Genomic DNA, 18,562 nt, shown 5'->3' on the forward strand with positions numbered 1-18,562 from the left:
AATCCTGTGCTTTGCCCCACACCTTAAAAATCCTGCAGCAGGGGCAGGTGAGTGAGGAGAGGGAATAGCATGCATATTCACATAGCCATTCTGAGGTTTAACTTCTGCCTGGATTATTAAAGCGTGTATGTTAGTCATTATAGTGCTGCTGTCATTAGGTCTTCAGAGCCTTATCCATGTTTCTTTATGCACAATGGAACCAATGTCGGCATGTGGTTGTATTTAATTTTCTAAATGGATGTAGGTAGTTGTAGATATACCTCCTAAATTACAGCACAAGTCCTAATGGGAATGATATAATTGGAAAAATCGCTTGTAATGGCGACAATATGAGCAAAGCAGTTTTTTTTTATGTTGGCGCTTTTGTTTTGACAGCCGTTTTAAATTACCTGTCAAACATTCTGTAATATTTGGTGCCAGTAATAGATTTGTTCAAAAGAAAAATGGGTTATGAGATGCATGCGCTAATAATCCAAAGGCAGCGGGAGAAGAGTGGTTGACCAAATGGAACTTATGACCAGAGGGCTACAGGTTGATGTCCAATGCATGGATCCTGCGTAGAACCCCGTATTCTTATACAGTCCGGTAAACCCAAATTTATTTCAGAAAAATATCTCTTTTGGAAAACACTTCAAGCCAAAACAATAACTTTTTTTTTTTTGTTTGTTTTACCCATTTATATAGTTAGAGTTTTTGCTGAACCAAAGTACTTATCTTAACGTTGCTGCAGCGGGACATTTCCTGGAAACTGAAAACAAACTATAGTAAAATCACAACCTTTTTCTATCTCACATAAATGGATACTGAGCGCTGATTGTCTGTGTCTTCTGCTGTCTTTGAGTTTTCCCAATTTCTCTTTGAGAACACAGCTTTCGGCACAGAATCCATCGCACAGTGGGTTACGGCGGACTGAGCCCACCAGAATCCGATATTCAGCTCGGTTTCCTTCCACTTTATTCCGTTTGAAAAATCTGGTCGTCCGGTGTAGCTGAACGTGACCCTGAATGGAGGTGCATATCTCCTGTGTATGTTCTCCTGTGCTCTCACACAGGTAACAATACATATTTTTACACTTGATGCCCTTATAATAATCTGGAATGCGCACGTCATATTTTGAGTATGCGGATAACAACGTAGATGTTGACTCAAGAACCATGGATTCATATTCGAGAAGCCCCTTTGTTCCAGCATGTGAAGCCCCCTGCCCTTTGGCTTTTTGACCCATCCCGATGCTGACGTTAACCTCTTCTCGTTCCACTGCCTGTCGCCATGACACTGCTGGAACTGGGGATGCTGAGGTGCTAGGTGGGGCATGCAGAGAGGAGAGGTGCAGGTAACTGTGCTGGGATATGAATACAACGTTCCGACATAATCCAGTTTTAATTGAGCTCCAGGGATCCGACTGTAGCAGAGGGATGGGGGGAGGCTATTCCTGGGAGAAATTAGCACGGCCTAGCCTGCGATGAGCTCCAACAGGCTGTCACCACTTCAGACGAGTATTAGCATTGGACCTGACCTTCCCCGAAGTAACATCTCACTCCCTGCTTCCCTGTTTCCTGCAGAAAGCTGGGGGAAGGGGTGGTGTGGGTAGGGGGGGGACTGTCTATCACACCTTCCTCGTCGAGTTTGAAAGTGCGAGTGTGACCCAAGGACTTTCTCGCATGCTTCTCTCTGCATCAGGCCGAGAAGGAGGTAAATGTTCTCACGTGTCACCGAAAGGCATTCGGGTCTCCCTCAGCTGCCCTTCAGTCAGTACCCGGTGGAGGTGGAGCTCTCGAAAGTTGCCCCCCGACTGGCCTCCGCAGTGTGTGTGTTTGCACGTGTGAGGGCCTCGGAGTTGGCTGCCCCTACAGGGAACGTATTTGACGAGACAAGAACTGTGTGGTAAAAACCAAGTTTCTTTTAGTAATAGACCAAAATAAAAATTGTTACCTTGTTGGAACTCTGGCAACCCAAACACACCCCAGCAGCACATGCACACCCTATACACACACAGGTCGCTCTTGTAAGCGGTGTTGCAGTGAGGGCCGTTGTGTGGGTACCTGCTTCACAGAGTCAAACACTAAAACCTCACTAAAGACTCCATTTGCTGGAATCATCAAAAGTAACGTTTATCAATTTTTTTCTCCCCCCCTCACTTGAGTTCCACCTAATTACAGTATTTCAGTGTTTTCGTTTCTTCCTCACAACTCTCCTTCCTCCCTCTCTTCCATCCTCGTGTCCTTCAGTTTCTTACTCTCGCTCTCTGCTCGCCCCGTCAGGTCATTTTAACACGCTTTTTTTTTTTTTTTTTTTTCCTTTCTCTGTGCTTGTCGTGATGGCTGTGAGGTGTACTCACACATTTGCTTTCTTGTCATGCTCGTTGTGTCAGGTCTTGGCATACACTGAAGGCCTGCATGGAAAATGGATGTTCAGCGAGATCCGTGCCGTCTTCGCCAGGCGCTACCTACTGCAGAACACTGGCCTGGAAGTCTTCATGGCCAACCGAAGTAAAGTCCCTCGCTTACTTTACTCACTTGGCTGGCAATCAGAGTACACCCTATGCCAGTAACAGCGGTCTTACTGTGCCCTGTCATTTATCTCCACAGCTTCGGTCATGTTCAACTTCCCCGACCAAGCCACAGTCAAGAAAGTGGTATACGGTTTACCCCGAGTAGGGGTCGGCACCAGCTACGGTCTGCCACAAGCAAGGTGAGATGGTTTTCGGGAAAAAAAAAAAGACAGTGGGTACCATCGTGTTTAAGGACAAGGACTGCAACTGAAATCCTCCTGCTTGTAGGTTCTTACCCCAGTCTCATCCATTAAAGTACCCTACTTGGGGTACCCAGTAGTAATACACACCCTGACTGAAACCGCTTGTCCCAAGCGGGGTCACGGCAAACCAGAGCCTAACCCAGCAACACAGGGGGGAGGGGACACACCCAGACGGGACGCCAGTCCGTCGCAAGGCACCCCCAGCACGACTCGAACCCCAGATCCACTGGAGAGCAAGACCCGGTCAAACCCATTGCGCCCCCATCAGTAGTGATAATGTTAAGTGATTTTCTCACAGGATCTTGTACGTAATGAACAAAACTATTTACCATACATTACGTTATAAAGCATAGGACCCTAATGGTACACAAATAATTTTGCTGAAGGACACATTCATAGTGTCATTTTTGAAAGTAAAACCTGCAGCAAATGGATTTTCAGAGCCACATCTGTATCCACTATGTCTCCTGCTGTCTCCTTGGTGTGTGTGTCCGTTTTTTTTTTCTTTTTTTTTCCCCTCCCAAAACGGCGGCCAGCAGTATTCTGTGCGGTGCTGTGTGTTTCTGTTGCCCTTGTGTCCGACAGACAGTAGAACTCCCTCTGCTCTTGTCACTGGAGTGAGTGGCCATTGACCTGGCTGAACCGCTCTCATTCTCTGCTTGAAAACTCTATAGCAGGACTTGCTGCCAGGCGTCTGGCCTCAGGGAGAGTGGCTGATGCTCTATGGTGGCGGCGTTAAGCCTGCAGCATAATGAAATGCAGAAAGTGGACATTCACTTTCAAAAAAGTCCACACTTTCTTTATATTCACCTTAAAGCAAGTAGCAGACCATCTGGATAGGCATGGATTTTAGAAATGGCCTCTTCTTTCGTCTTTTGATAAACTATTTCGAGGCTAAGAGCTTCTTTTACTGGGCCAAACTGAGCAGTTCAGTCAGTCATCTCTGCAGGTTTACATGTGGATGACAGAGATTTTAAATGATCTGTTCCTTCAGCTTACTGTATGACTCTTTTATCATCTCAAGTCTTCTGCTTTTCTCAAGGATACAATACCAGATCGCTTCCCAGGACTCGAACGTACAAACCTTAAGCTGGGTGTGCAGGCCGTGGACCTTTGCGCAATCCCAAGGGCTGACTCTAGGTGTGTCCTGTGGTTTTCAGGCGAATCTCCTTGGCCACACCCCGGGCAGCTCTTCAAATCCTCAATATGACCCAGCGCTGGCAAAGGAGGGAGATCTCCAACTTCGAGTACCTCATGTTCCTCAACACCATTGCAGGTGAATGCTCCCCAACTGCTATGTTATTATCCTTGGGCCACATTCACAGGAGAACAGGATTGCCATGAAATGCTACATCCTACTTTGTCAGAAGATCATTCCTCTCATATTATTAGTGTCACCGGCCTGAACGCTAGGAGCTCCCCTGTTTACGTTTGGGCCACCGGGAGAGTTTGGAGATTATTTTCTGTCTTGCTTAAGAACTGGAGTTGTTCAAGTGTGACTGAATTTCACTTATTACGATAGTGACTCTTACTTCATCGTAAATAAGGCTGAGATTCTATGGTCTACCAAGCACCCTCAAAACTGTTTTCCCTCTGTTTCAGTACCTGTTTACTCGTTCAAGGCTATTATGAAATATATTAATTTTCTCTGTAATTGTTTATTTGAATTTGGGTTTTTTTTTTTTTTCCTCTTTCATTTTTGCTTCTGTTGTTGGAATGGGTAATTAATCATTGGGCCTAAAATCTCCTAATTGGCAGGTTTTTATTTGAGTTTCCATGGCAACAGTGACTGTATTCCTGCCCTGAGCGGTGCCAACGTTCGCCACACTATCATACATAGTTCCATTGTCTCTCCTGCTTTATGGCGCACTGTCAGCTGTGTGGGTTTAGGGAAGAATGTGAATGCAATGGAAACTTATGAAGGATCCTCGCTAATGACCCTGGCTGTCAGCCGTTGTCAGGACGGCAGGCGGCAGGGGTGCTAACGTGTCGGCAGTGGCGCTCTAATTAAACTCCACTTCACCGCCATTAGCTTTAACAGTGCCTGTCGCCATCTTTGCCGTTGTCAGCCCCCCCCACCACCACCACCAGCACCTCTAAAGCTACTCTGAGGTCCTCCTCATTAGCCTATTTAATTAATCTTCCCTATATGAACACTGCTCAGAGCTACAGTATTTGCTTGCAGCTCCGTGAACGCAGCTGGGGTTCCTCGCACCTTCAGGGCTGCACTCAAGGAAGTGGTGCCTTCTGGACTTTCTGCCGAGAGCCCCGCCATGTTGACAGAACTACAGCCAGCCATGAGGTCACTTTTAACAGGCTGAAGGCATGTCAGCTTTGGCAAAGCTGATGCAAGACATAGCAAGAGTCTGGCATGTGACCCTCAAAAATACATAACCATATGTAGAAGAGCAGTGGAATTTATTGTATTCAAATCTCTATTTGTCTGTAGATATTTTTTTTTATTTATAAACATATATGATGCATATAAATTATACAGGAGTAACAAAATAACAAACACCACGTGAAAAAGACATTAATTTTAGTTAACTAAATAAAGTTAACAAGCAACTAAATCACAGTCACAAAGGCAGCTGCAAAGGTGAGTCGTTTTAGGGTTATTCCTAATTAGCACTCAATATGCGTTTTCAAAGCAACATGAGACAGCTGACAGAGTTCCAGGAAAGCCGAATAGTTGGTGCCCAAATTCCAGATACATCTGTCACAAAAACTGCAAAATTATTAATGTGTCAAGAGAGATAAGTCTCAAAAATAACATGAGGCATACAACATGGACAATCTGCACTGGCAAAGAGGAACAGTGGTCACAAGTCGAAGTTCATCGACACGGACAGACCGACGCTACCGGATAGTTGCCAACTGCTTCAAAAGTGTAGCCTCAAAATTACCACATAATTGAATCAACACCTTCGTGACCCAGCATCAACAAAACTTAAATGTCACGAGCTCTACAAAGCTTAAATTTACAGCACGGTCCCCATTCAGAAACCACTTGTTTCTAAGGCCAACACAAAGACATAACCTGGTGTGAGGAGCACTGGACCGCTGGGCATTGGGAAAAGCAATATGCGAATGAGTCATGTTTCACCTTATTTCCTATGTCTGGACAGGTTTACATTAGGAGAAAGCCAAGGACTGTGTGCTTTTGACTTTTAGCTGCAAGTGAATATCACACACTTGTTTCTGAGAGTGATTGAGTGAATATTTTTTCGTAGATAGGCCATTCCTCTCTCCCCAGTTTACTGGCATATCTCAGTTATAGTTGCATTTTCAGTGACCAGATTCTACCATCTGAAACCCATCTTCCGCTTAATACAAAAAGGGGAAAATAAAACGTGGAGAGAGGTGAGCGCAACATCTGGCATCTCTCAGCACAGCTGTGCGCGGGCACTGTCACAAAGACAGACAAGAGTCTCCATGGTTACGAGCACCCAAGAGCGAGGACCCCGGAACATGGTGTTGGGCTTCTGGAGGAATCTTCTGAAACGAGAAAAGCTTTAATTTGCAATGCTTTCTAACTGTGTCCTCACAGTGAGGGAGAACTCCAGTAAAACCCCAAAACTCACAGGGACTGATTGGGACAGACACATTAACCCACACGTTAATGTTTTTGGAAAAGTCTGGAGGAGCTATAAAGGCACCTGAGGATCCACCCTATGTACCACGCTGACCTCTCTCCACCTTCTTGGTGCCCCACCTCATCTCACACAGTATTCCTTTTCTCCACTCCACAGGGAGGACATACAATGACCTGAACCAGTATCCCATCTTTCCCTGGGTCCTCACCAACTATGAGTCAGAGGAGTTGGACCTCACCCTACCTGGCAACTTCAGAGACCTCTCAAAGGTATCATGTCACACTTCTGGGAGGGCTTGGAAACTTCTCTGGTGGAGGTGCGGTAGGGAGGGGGCAAGGATGCCAGTCTGGTCTGCTAGTTGGCTGGTGGCTGGTGAGTCTTCATTATTAAGTTCTGCACTGGAAAATAATACCATACCTGAATAAAAATAAGGCAGATATTTACAAACTGTGCTCTGGATTGAACACTTGACCCAAAAAGGGGAAGTAGACAAAATGACAAACTGGATGAAATAACACTTGACATTTGACATTGAGGATGCCTGTTCTTTTACAGCTGACAGAGGTCTGCACTGAAAAAATAACTAAAGAAAATAGGAAAAAAGCGTTAACTATTAAACATTGTATCCTATCTACCCAACAGACTTACTAACACGGAGCGTTTCAAACCCAAATTGGTCTTATGTCCATCCATTTTGACAGTGTTCGGCGAAAGGACACAAAAAAGGCCACACTTCTTCCTTCTGCCTCTTCTCGGTCAAACGGGGATGTTCTCCTCACATAGGCCTGCTGGGCTTTAGGACCAGACCAATAAGTTGAGCAGCCTTAGTATTTGGCGGCCTCTGAAGAAGCACACAGGAGATGAGCAGAGCGCCCCGTCCCCACCACCTTCACTCCCCACTCACAGTGGGGCTCATGCTGAATAGTTCAAACGGAGGGAATGCTGGGAGACGTGCCCGATGCTGAGGTCTTTTTGGGCTGTGAACCACACTGGCATGCTTTGGCCCCCGGCCCCTCCCCAAGAAACGCAGTGACCTGAAAACAACCACATTCCTGCCCGAACTGTGCGCTTCCCCCTCTCTTTCTCTCCATTTCTCATTTCCCTCTCTTCTAAAAGCCCCATCCTGTGGACGCGGCCCCGCTCGTTATTCTTAAGAGATTTTAATCCCGTTTTTTGCTGATGGCGGTCTGGAAAAGTTTTCCTCGGAGTACGACTTGAACATGTAAACACTTCACAGAGGACTCGAGAGAGCAGCGTTCCTGTCCTTGCTGAGGTCAAAGGAGCACTGGGGACGTCTCGGCGCTCTTGTGTCTCCCTCGACAGAAAGACGCACCTTTTCGCTGGAGTCTCTCCACGGCTCCGTTTTAAAGCTCGCCGGAATGTCCTGTTCCTGCCTTGTGCTCCTGTCCTGCTGCGGTTCTGCCCTGCCCTGGAATGGTTGTGTCTTTGTGTGAGGAGGAGGGGGAGCTGAGTCCAACCTCTGGCCCTGGAGAGACAGTTATGTATTGTAATGTATTCCTGGAACATCCTGCCATGCTGTTTACAGCTTGGAGCTGCCTTCATTAGCAGGAGTTCATGGGCCCTACTCCTCCTGACAGCTGTCCTTGGGGCCCTGGGCCTCTGCCCCCCGAAGATCACAGCTGCTAGAGTTGGAAGGGACAGTATCCCCTGGGCCTCCTGGCTTGCACCTGATGCATTTATCAAGAGCGACTTGTTTCACATACAGATTTGCGCTATGCTTACTTTTTCAGCAGAGCGTGGTAATCACGGTGAAAATGAGTGGCCAACGCCGCTTATATGTACGGCGGTAGGTCATTGCGCCTCGGGATTCGAAGCAGCGTGAGAAACCTATCCGGGGACCCTGACGCTCTTGCTGACTCACGCGAACGAACTCGGAGCCTGACACGCGAGCGGGATGCCCGGAGGGTGGACGAGGCAGCGGGTGCAGCGGGTCACGTGACCGCAGAACAGGAAGCAGCCCGCAGGGGGAGCGGTAGCCAGTGTCCCTGGCCTCCGATGCGATCGTTTCGCATTGTTTGGATCCTCTGAAGTGCGAAAGACAGATATGTGCCTTCGCACTTTTCACACACCCACACACCTGCGGTGAAGCTTCTCGCTGAGCGCTCAGCCAGGCGTGAAAACACGCGACCCAAATACAGGCCCCGCCCCCCACGCTCTCGCATGTGCACGGAGTCAGCTGCGCATATTTCCACGGCAGGGCCCTTAATATGTCAAAATCGTTTCTTGTTAGACAAATACTTTCTGAAATGATCATTTTTTTGATTGGCAGGCGGTTGGGTGAACAGGAAGCTGTCTCTGTGACGGCTGTTAATTGGCGGAGTGTGAGCGAACTAGTTGGTGTGTTACTCATCCGCTTGGGCCATGCACAGTTCGGCGCTGCGAGCAGGTTTCCGTCGTTACTCTACCCTGACATCTTTTCGCTCCACTGACGGGACATTATATATGTATCTGTCAACACACATCTCGCAATGATCAACTCAAACCGACGAAAGGCAGCAAAAGTAATTATTGGAAACGTATGACTGCGCTGAGGCCCTAAGCACCGTCATTCAGCGCGGAACCTGTCGAAGAAAGGTGGAATGTTGAGGTCAAACATCAGTGTATTTCCAGCGTTTGAAATCTCACGAACGATTATGTTTTGCCCTACGGGGAGATCGATGCCCATACCTGCGGGCTCGGCGCTGACGCGCGGCAGTAAACTAGGAACGCGGGAGAAAGACGTGACCTGTCAGCTTTGACACGCAGGCCGGCTTTCCGCGACACAACAAATAACAAAAGACGATTCCTCTGCTTTGTGTGCAACAGAAAAGAGATGTAGCGCACTGCCTCCCTTCCCTCCGCCTCATGTTTTTTAATATGCCCGTCTCTAGCTGCTTCTCACTCGATGCCACACAAATTGCATCCTTCACCCCAAGGGCCAGTGCATGTGAGAAAGGTGCACCCTGGGAAATTGTGCCACGGAAGCATCCTCCTTTTCGGCCCATTTGCAGGAAGACCCCCCCCGTGTTGATCTCAAGAGCGTTGCGTAGGGAGCACCTGCTCTGTTGTGATGCGGAAGGCTGCGGTTATCTTCAATTTTAAGCGCGTACGGTTTCTCTCCCGGTGAGGCAAGAAGAAAGAAGAGGGCCGGCGAACCTTTGTGATGCTCCATAATTTAATTTCCTCGGAAAAAGTAAAACACGCGGGAAGCGTCCCCGGGGAGGTAGCCTGGATATCGGAAAGCAAACAAAAACACTCCTCCTTTGGGCCCCAACTGTGCCTGCAAAAAGAACTGTAAAATCGAAGCCGCGTCCTTGTTTGTTTTGTAGGTGTGCGTTTCCTACATTCCACATTGACACGGAATCCGTACATTTTGATTTAGCAGCGCGTTTTAACGACGATGGTCAAGCAAAGATCCAGCTTCCAATCTTTGAAGGCACACTCATCTGGATTTTTTTCCACGAGTGTTTGGAATAAGCTCACCCATTAAAAGCAGCCTCTTCTGAGAGCACACGTCAAGACGCTTAATGAGTTATTAATGTGAGAGGAAATGACAATTCTCTTTTGCCCCAATAAATTGACTCGCGAGTCTCCTTAGTTCGGAGAAGCCGAGCCTGGTTATTTTTGGACGCGGCGTTTCGCACTAGGCGCTGAAGCCGGGTGCCGTGAGCCCCTCATGATGTTTTAGCCTACAGATAAATGTCAGGTAAAGGGCAATTACTCACGCCTGGATGTGTAACTCCTTCTGCAGGATGTTACAAGCCTCACTGTCTTGTGGCTCCTAAATGTAATTAAAAAGGGGAAAAGCTGTCAAACGCACTCGGTGCACAAAGGCTCCATGTGCCAGCGTTGCACCGCTTGTCACTTTGACTATTGATGATTTTGTTCTTCTAATGCATGGAAATGCGAGGTATGAAATGTGACGAACGGAGGACACTGGTGGGTCTACACTCATTTCCTCTCCAGTGGTTATCTCACCCTTCGATTTGAGTTGCAGGAAGGAATAATGGGAAATGAGGATTCGGTGGTGTTGGTGGAGAAGCGCTCTTCCCATATCCGAGGTCATTCCGAAGGCTGCCGTTAGCTGGACCGCCACCGTTTTTTGAGCGCGTGACACATACCGTGTGTGTCATGCTGTCCAATCGCAACGGGCCTCTGTTTCACACGACAGCTTATTATCACCTTGTAAATTCCCTCGGATCGCAGTAGACCTTCCCTCAGTGGCTTCCGGCTGAGCCAATGCCGCTCTAGAGTACATGGCCGTTACTTGGCAGAGGAGAGTGGAGAACGCAAGAGGGCCAAGAGGAGTGCAAAGCATCTGTAGCAACAGTACTTCATTATAGGCAGCTGTGGGCTGCGAGGAGGCGGATGCTCAGTCCGAATTGTCCTGGTCTGTGTCCATCTCAAGCGGGTGGAGGGCATTTTTGGGGCTTGATGAGACCAGAGAGCAGTGTATGAAAGCGACTCTGCGTTTTCGGTGGAGCTGCATGTATGTATGTAATAACACATGGAAATTCAGATTATTGACAGGACGGGAGGTGGTTCCTGTGACCGTAATTGAGAGACAGCTGCCCCCCTACAGTCAGCCCCTTGCCCAAAACTAAGGGTCAGTCTTTAGTTGCCATTGTCACTGGCCACATCTCCCCATCTAAGGAAGCAGCCTATGACCCCAGCAGTGGTCTCTGCATTGACACTGAGCATCGGAACACCTCCGTGGCCGGCCTTTTCCAATTAAGTGTTTACTTAGTTCAAAGGACGCATGAAAGCGAAAGGGCCAAGGCCTGGTTAGGACACATCCATGGGACAAATCGTGCCATTGCGAAGGTGGACTGCGCTGACAAAGTGCTTTAAGCGAAACCATGTAGCGATGGTGTGAATGAGGGCTTTGCTACATCACAGTAATTTTCCAGGCAAATTATTTTACCGCTGGATAGCTGGTAAGGGCAAGGTGAGGTGGATCGACAAAATTTGCGATGGTGTCGAAATACTAACCAGAGACTGAGGATCAAGGGCATGACCTGACCTGACATTTAGAAGCCCCTGGATATTTGGCATGTGAAGCAAAACATCACAGTTTTGAAGGTCAGCAGCCTCCTGGTCGCGCGAGGGCAGCACCTGCCGGCGGCTACCCTTCCTCCCGCATCAGGGCCGGCAGAACGAATCAGCGTGCTCTTTGGTGCAACTTGGTTTACACGCAAGGGACGTGTGCCACTCGCTGTTTGTTGTTGCAGGCTTCTCTTGCACGTTCACGCACTGCTTGGTTTGTAGGAACCCCTCGAGGAACAACAGTGCCGCGTCAGCACTGTTTACCTACCAGGCTGGGCCACATCACTCGGCGGTCCTGAAGCAGGCTGTGGAACGAGAACATTCATACCGCAGAGGAGTCTGTTTTGTTTTCTGTGCGTGCGGCGCATAAAACAGATGAGACAGGGTTAATGCTCATAGATCACTTTCAGCAGTCTGTAGCTTCTCCAGGCACTCGCTGTGGCCCTCCGTCAGGTCCCTGTTTACGCCGACCGGTGCCTTCTTGCAGTATTCCTGAGGGCTCCACGCGTAAGTCACCCAAAACCCAGAGAATCTCCACTTTAACCGCAAGTTGTAGTCCAGGAAGAGGATGTTTGTGAGATAAAAACCCTAAACTGTTAAAATTAAACTAAACAAATACGAATATGGTTTGGGGGGATTAATTGTACTGCCCTCAGCTCACAAGCCATGGGTGGTGTCAATCTTTTCAGAATGCTGTTGACCGTTTAGACTTAGACTTACTTGGATCCTCCCATGCCGTTCGGTGCATTGGGCAGCAAGCGCTCTCCATCGTACTTGATCAATTGCAGCAGCCTCGGCTTCATCTCATGACAGGTTGACGGCCGTTAGGTCTTCAATGAAGGTCTTTTTCCATGTGATCTTTGGACGTCCTGGTTTTCGCTTCCTCTTATATGGAATCCAGTTCATGGCTGTCCTTGGGAGTCGGGTTAATGGTTGGCGTAAGATATGACCTGCGAATCGGAAGCGTCGTTCAGCCACGGTTTCCGAAAGTGGGCGCGTGCATGTCGACCATTTAATGTTCCCAGAAGTGATATCTGTACCGTTCCTGACATCCAGCTCGTCTCTGTTCCCAGCCCATCGGAGCGCTGAACCCGAAGCGTGCTGTGTTTTACGCTGAGCGTTACGAGACCTGGGAGGACGACCAGGCACCGCCGTGCCACTACACGTCGCACTACTCGACGGCCATCTCCACCTTGCACTGGCTCCTCAGGATAGTGAGTACTGGCGCCGTTGGGGGCAGCGATACCTTCACTGTGATACCTACCAAGTGAAACAGCGCTGGTTTAAAAGTCCGAGGCTTTTTTTTAGTGACTTCTGTCACTAAGGACTCGAATGCTTTCACTCTTAGCCTTGCCATTAGGTTTGCGCTATTTGCTCGTAGTGAGTTCTAGCACTGCAGCCGTCATGCGGAAATCAGTACGCGATGAACAAAAGAGATGGGAAATCCAACGTCTCAATCTTGTTGGGCCGAAGTTCCGCACCAGAAGCTCCCTGAGAGCATTTCACGGGCCAATAAGCTGGCATATGCTAACTGAATAAGGAGCGCTGTCTCCGCGAGGCTCCGTGACAGGCATTCGAAGCAGCCCATGGCAGCGACGGGAGGCGGGCTGGGAGACGATTGGCCCGCCTGCTCCCCAGACTCACTGGGCGGGCTCTGGAACTGCGGGAAGCTTCCGGAACATGTGCAAGGTTTGCTCGTTGATTTACAAAGTGACTCTTACACATCGTGGCAATAACCACTGCCAGGACGTTTCAGAGGCTGTGGGGTTCCAGAGCCCCGGACAATTTGTCCACTCTATATTCGCAGCAGTTAAGTAACCAGGAAGTTCACCGCCACCGAGGAACTTGCTTCCATTCTGTCACTGATTTCCAGCAAGCGCTCGTCCGGTGCACGGCCACGGTGGTCCGGAGCCTATCCTGGCAGGGCATAAGCTAACCTGGACGTCTGTCCATCACAGAGCAGAGAACTTGTAGTGTTTTCTGTGGGATCTTCTTTGTTTTATTTCCTTCAAGGCAGGAAGCACATCAGGTAGGGATGTGACACGAGTTCAGTTTGAAAGCTTTCTGGCTTTCCTTTTGATAACACGTCACTGCATCTAGGCCTCCTTACCGAGGGAAAGGATTCTGCCGTCTTTTGGAAAGCGGCGAAACAGACTTAATTTCTGAAATATTTATGTTTTTATGCTTGTTTCTTTCCCCCCACTCTTGGTAAATGCCATTCTGCACCCCAACTTTTAAAATGCCTTTATCTTTGGAAACATGTTGTGTAACTGTGTCCCTGTAAAATCATTCCCCTCAAAGGAGCCTTTCACCACCTTCTTCCTCAACGCCAATGACAACAAGTTTGACCACCCTGACCGCACCTTCTCGTCCATTGCGCGCTCCTGGAGGAACAGCCAGCGAGACACCAATGACGTCAAGGTAAGAGTAAGAAATGCTGGGGTACGAATGTTAGATACTTGTCTGTGTAACTTCTATAAAAATAATTACTTGTCATGGTGAGCAGTAGGGTTAGACCCAGAAAACTGAAATATTACATAGTAGGTAGGTAGGTATCTCACAAAAGACATCTTGAGAACAACAACAAGGGCAACAGCTGTTTCAGAAAGGAGATTAGTTGTAAACGTAGACAAAACAGACAGGTGGATTTTTCCTGCTGTGGGAAAGAGTATGTTTGAACCCGGGTCCGGTTGGCCCTTCACGTGCTCCGTAACGTGCAGCGAGAGTGAGTTCTGACCCCAAAGTGTCAAGCTCCTCTTGCACACCCAGCGCTGGGGTAGAGTGGCCCCAGGCAGCTGATAATTCATTAATAACAAAGTCTATTTAAAATGTACCTCATGTCCTTACAAGGCATTTAGTTGCTGAGTCTCAGGACGACAGTCAGTTGTATATTTTTAAGCCCAGTCTGAATTTGTCGAGCCAGTGAGCGGCCTAGTAATGGAGCGCCGGCCTGTTTAACAAAAACGGGCTACTCTAGAGCGCTCGTATGTCTGCCTGCATTTGTTTTTACACAGCTTCCGTGGGCACCGATCTGCTTTAGGTTTGGGATGGGAGAGCACTCAACAAATCTGCATTAAAACCCAGAGTGCTTTTCATTATTGAACAGTACAATGATTTCTTTTCTGAGATGCCTTGTTTTGTTTTACCCTCCAGTTTGTGTAGTGCAAGGCTCATTATATGGCTTAAAATAGATACAACCCAGCAGCAGCATCAAACTGAGTGAGTGAGAGAGCAGTGGAATTTGCTCACTAAAACATTTTGAGACTAATATTTAAATGCCTTGTGAAATGGGATGTATTTACACTGAATAGGGAGCCATTCTTACTTGTTTAAAAAAAAAAAAAAATCAAAACGAAGAACCTTTATTGCCATTCACGCATACGGTGCATTGGAGATCTTGCAGGATTTGTCTCAAAACACTTAATGTCACAAAAAAAGAGCAGAAAGTAGATGCAGTCACTCTACATTACATGGGCTGTACTCAGCTGTGTACAGACCACACAGTGTACGCAAAGTAAACACTACACACGGCTATTGTACACAGTATTTTTGGTAGAGGTAGAGTGTATAGGTGCACAAATGGGTTGGATGTGAGATATTCAGGAGTTTTTTTCATTGTACTCCTCTGCATGTCTTCAATAGTCGGGAAGAAAAAAAACTGACGTAGTTTGCGCAAAAATGAATGGAGGAAAAATGTTCACTTTTAAAGTTCATTACATTCATTTGTATTGCGCGCGCGCGCACACACACACACACACACACACACACACACACACACACACACACACACACACACACACACTGACTGAAACCACTTGGCCCAAGCAGGGTCACGGCAAGCTGGAGCCTAACTCAGCAACACAGGGTGTAAGGCCAGTGGGGGAGGGGACACACCCAGGACGGGACGCCAGTCCGCCACAAGGTACCTCAAGCGGGACTCAAACCCCAGACCCACCGGAGAGCAGGCACAGGCCAAACCCGCTGCGCCACCGCGCCCCCCTTATTTGTATTATTGGTGCCATTTTTATAAAGGCCGACATTAGTGACGTTTTCTCTGATTGAAACAGCAGGGAAAACTGCCAAATGTTCAGAAGGCTGTAAAGCCTGCATTTAAGAGAGTTGGTTTACCAGGATTTACCCCTCTGCCAAGGAGTAAGAACCTCCGTGCTGGAAGTGGAAGTTCGCTCAGGAAATACGGCCTCCTCACCCAAGAGCTGAGTGGCGCTCGCCTGCAATGCCAACCACCTACCTGGAGTACGGCACAGGGGGGAGGCTGCAGGCTTCCCAAACCATAGGCGCTCCAGACGGCACCCCCAGCTCTCAGCTCGCTCTCGAAAGCGACGGGGGGTCCGACGTCTGATGGAATCCCGCTGCATGCGGGCGTTGAGAGCGCCTGACAAGAATGTCATTACGATGACACAGTGGAAAGCAGCAGAGCTAATAGAGGCTCCTGTGATTGACTCGTTAGCCCATTATGAAGGCGATGGCAGAATGAATGGCTGCCAGGGGAGGACTGAGTTACTGCAGGAAACTTCACAGGGTGAAGGACTGGGAGAGAGGAAGTACCTGGAGAACCCACAGAGGGCCAACTGGTGTTTGGGGCAGCAGTGAGGAGAACCAGGATCCGTGGTCACGAGGTCACATTGATACTGTATTCACCTCGCGATGCTGTCCTCGCAAAGCACTTCATTCCTTAACATGCAGAAGTTCGTATTTTCACCGTTGTTGTTTTGTTATTCATCTAGTGCTTTTGTCCGAAGCAACTTGCACTTTAACTCAGGGCTCGTGAACCTGTGGGATGTGTCCTGCTGGGGGCGCAAACGGGATACAGGGTAGTCGCGAGGTGCCTCCGAGGAAAGGTACGACGTGAAACAACTAAATGTTTTTTTTTGTCAGATTTTTCTTACAATTTATTTTGCATCATGGGGTTTCTCATCAGCATCTACATCCCAGTTCCGTTCTCCCTGGATACAATTCGATTAGAATTGCTGCAATTAATTTCTTATTAATTAAATATAGCTACATACCTAGGGAGATTTCGATTGCTTGCTTGTTACTGCACAGCCTTCTTTGGGGAAGGACGTCAGGGGTTTACATTAAGTTCACTCTCAGGTGAGATGTGAGGGTAAAAAAAGGGTAAGAATCCCTGCTTTCATTCATTTGTACGACTTGGTATTTTACTGGAGCAATTTAGTTGAAGTACCTCGATCAAGCATAGAACTGCAGCTCCCCTCCGGGGACTTGACCTGACATCCTCATGGTTACAAGCCTGTGTCGCTATACCTATATTTACTTATGTGCTCAAGAGCACACCTGTGCTCTGTGTGGGTCTTGTTTAGCACCGTACACGGTGTGCTCAGTATGTAGTGCGATTAGCTCTGAAATTCTCCTTCTGGGGTTCTGTGCAATGGGGGTGTAACTCAGGGTCACATTCCTAACATCTACATGCCTCAGTGTAAAGAGGCATCTCTCAGAATGCATTCTGGGTAATTAGAACTTTAGCAGCAGCTTAAGAAGCAGCTTAAGCCGATGAGATGTGATTTACCCCAGGGGCAGTGGGATGTGGGGTCATCATAAAAGGGGTGTAGTACTGGTGGCGGGGAGGTGATGGCCAGGACATCCAGCGAGTTCACAAGGTCAAGTAGTCAGCAAAGCCAGGCAAAGCAGGAAGCGTCCGTCACGCAGTGTCTCTCGCCGTTTCTCTCTCAAACAGGAGCTGATACCAGAGTTCTACTACCTCCCGGAGATGTTTGTTAACAGCAACGGGTACAACTTTGGCCTACGTGATGACAGGACGGTGGTGTGTGACGTTGACCTGCCTCCCTGGGCCAAGAAGCCAGAGGACTTTGTCCGGATCAATCGGATGGTAAAGCAGCACAACCCTTAACCACAATGTTTCCACTCGCTCAGCGGGAAATGGGACAGAGGCACCGGAACCATGAATTACATCCCCTCTCTTCAAATCACACCCCTCCATGCTCCATTTGGGCTGTGGAGAAGGGGATCAAGTACCTCAGAAGCATGGAATCCGTCCCCTTTCTCATGCTGAGAAGCCTCACGGCAGTGGGGTTTGCACTGCGTCGGGCTGTCTGCTTTTAAGGTGCTTCCACAGAGCCCCGGTCACCCAACCCCCCCCCCCCCAACATTGTGGAAACAGACACATCTGCCTGACTTATTCATGAAGCCCTTAATAAAGTGCTTTGCTCGATACTAATGTGATCTGCTCCCGACCAGGGTGATGTCACTGTAGGCCAGAAGCAGTAAGTGTCCCCTATAATGTTACCTTAATTCCGGCTTCATCAATCTTACTTTGGGCTGGGGCTCTGGTGTGTGTGTGTGGTGTGCGCGTGTGTCTGTGTCTATGTGCGCTGCCCTAGCACAGCGCTTCCTTCTTTCTGGCATCCAAGAGTAGAGTGTGTGCTCAGCCTGCTTCTCTCTCTCATCCTATGAGGACATGTGGGGCCCTGAAGGTACATACTGTACTCTCTCTCTCTCTCTCACACACACACACACACACACACACACACCACACACGCGCTCACTCTCAGAAGTTGAGGAAAGCTTAAATGATAAAAAATAACAGGGGGTGCGGTGGCGCAGTGGGTTGGACCGCAGTCCTGCTCTCCCGTGGGTCTGGGGTTCGAGTCCCGCTTGGGGTGCCTTGGGACGGACTGGCGTCCCGTCCTGGGTGTGTCCCCTCCCCCTCTGGCCTTACGCCCTGTGTTACCGGGTAGGCTCCGGTTCCCCGTGACCCCGTATGGGACAAGCGGTTCTGAAAATGTGTGTGTGTGTGTGTGTGTGTGTGTGTGGTGATAAAAAATAGAGACTGCTTTTCCCATCTCTGAGTGTGGTGGCTGTATATGTAGTTTGCACCCCGTTGGGAGGCCAGGGAGTCAGGGGAGGGGCCACTTGACCTTTTCAGCGTGAGTGACAACGCAGGCCTGACCTTTCCAGCCTCCTCGGCCCTGGCGGGGAGGTGGGCGGCTCACAGGGGGTCCTGCAGTGGTCTGTGCTTTGTGAGTGTGGCAGGTGCTTTCTCGGTGCTACCATGTCCCATACAGTGTACGATGAGGGCTTACAGGTGCCTGCCAACAGCATCATGATGACCTGCCCTAGTGCTTTTCGCAAGAGTACTAAGACAGGTCCCGGGGAGGGCACTAGGGTGC

At 48.7% G+C, this 18,562-nt stretch overlaps 2 protein-coding genes across 2 annotated transcripts in view; both read left to right on the top strand.

Annotated features, from left to right (window-relative positions):
- Positions 1-17,407, top strand: part of LOC108941277 (neurobeachin-like) — a 227,076-nt gene extending 209,669 nt beyond the window's left edge. The window contains exons 40-46 of the mRNA XM_029255523.1: positions 2,372-2,489; positions 2,589-2,691; positions 3,915-4,030; positions 6,507-6,619; positions 12,470-12,610; positions 13,698-13,817; positions 17,110-17,407. Of these exons, the coding sequence (XP_029111356.1) occupies positions 2,372-2,489; positions 2,589-2,691; positions 3,915-4,030; positions 6,507-6,619; positions 12,470-12,610; positions 13,698-13,817; positions 17,110-17,283 (885 nt within the window). The 3' untranslated portion in view covers positions 17,284-17,407. The remainder of the gene's footprint in view (positions 1-2,371; positions 2,490-2,588; positions 2,692-3,914; positions 4,031-6,506; positions 6,620-12,469; positions 12,611-13,697; positions 13,818-17,109) is intronic.
- A 1,037-nt stretch (positions 17,408-18,444) lies between these two features.
- LOC108941708 (neurobeachin-like) overlaps positions 18,445-18,562 on the top strand; it is a 215,912-nt gene continuing 215,794 nt past the window's right edge. Inside the window, exon 1 of the mRNA XM_029255524.1 lies at positions 18,445-18,558. Within this exon, the coding sequence (XP_029111357.1) occupies positions 18,445-18,558 (114 nt within the window). The remainder of the gene's footprint in view (positions 18,559-18,562) is intronic.

The sequence above is a fragment of the Scleropages formosus genome, chromosome 10 (genome assembly GCF_900964775.1).
Source record: "Scleropages formosus chromosome 10, fSclFor1.1, whole genome shotgun sequence".
Lineage (NCBI taxonomy): Eukaryota > Metazoa > Chordata > Actinopteri > Osteoglossiformes > Osteoglossidae > Scleropages > Scleropages formosus.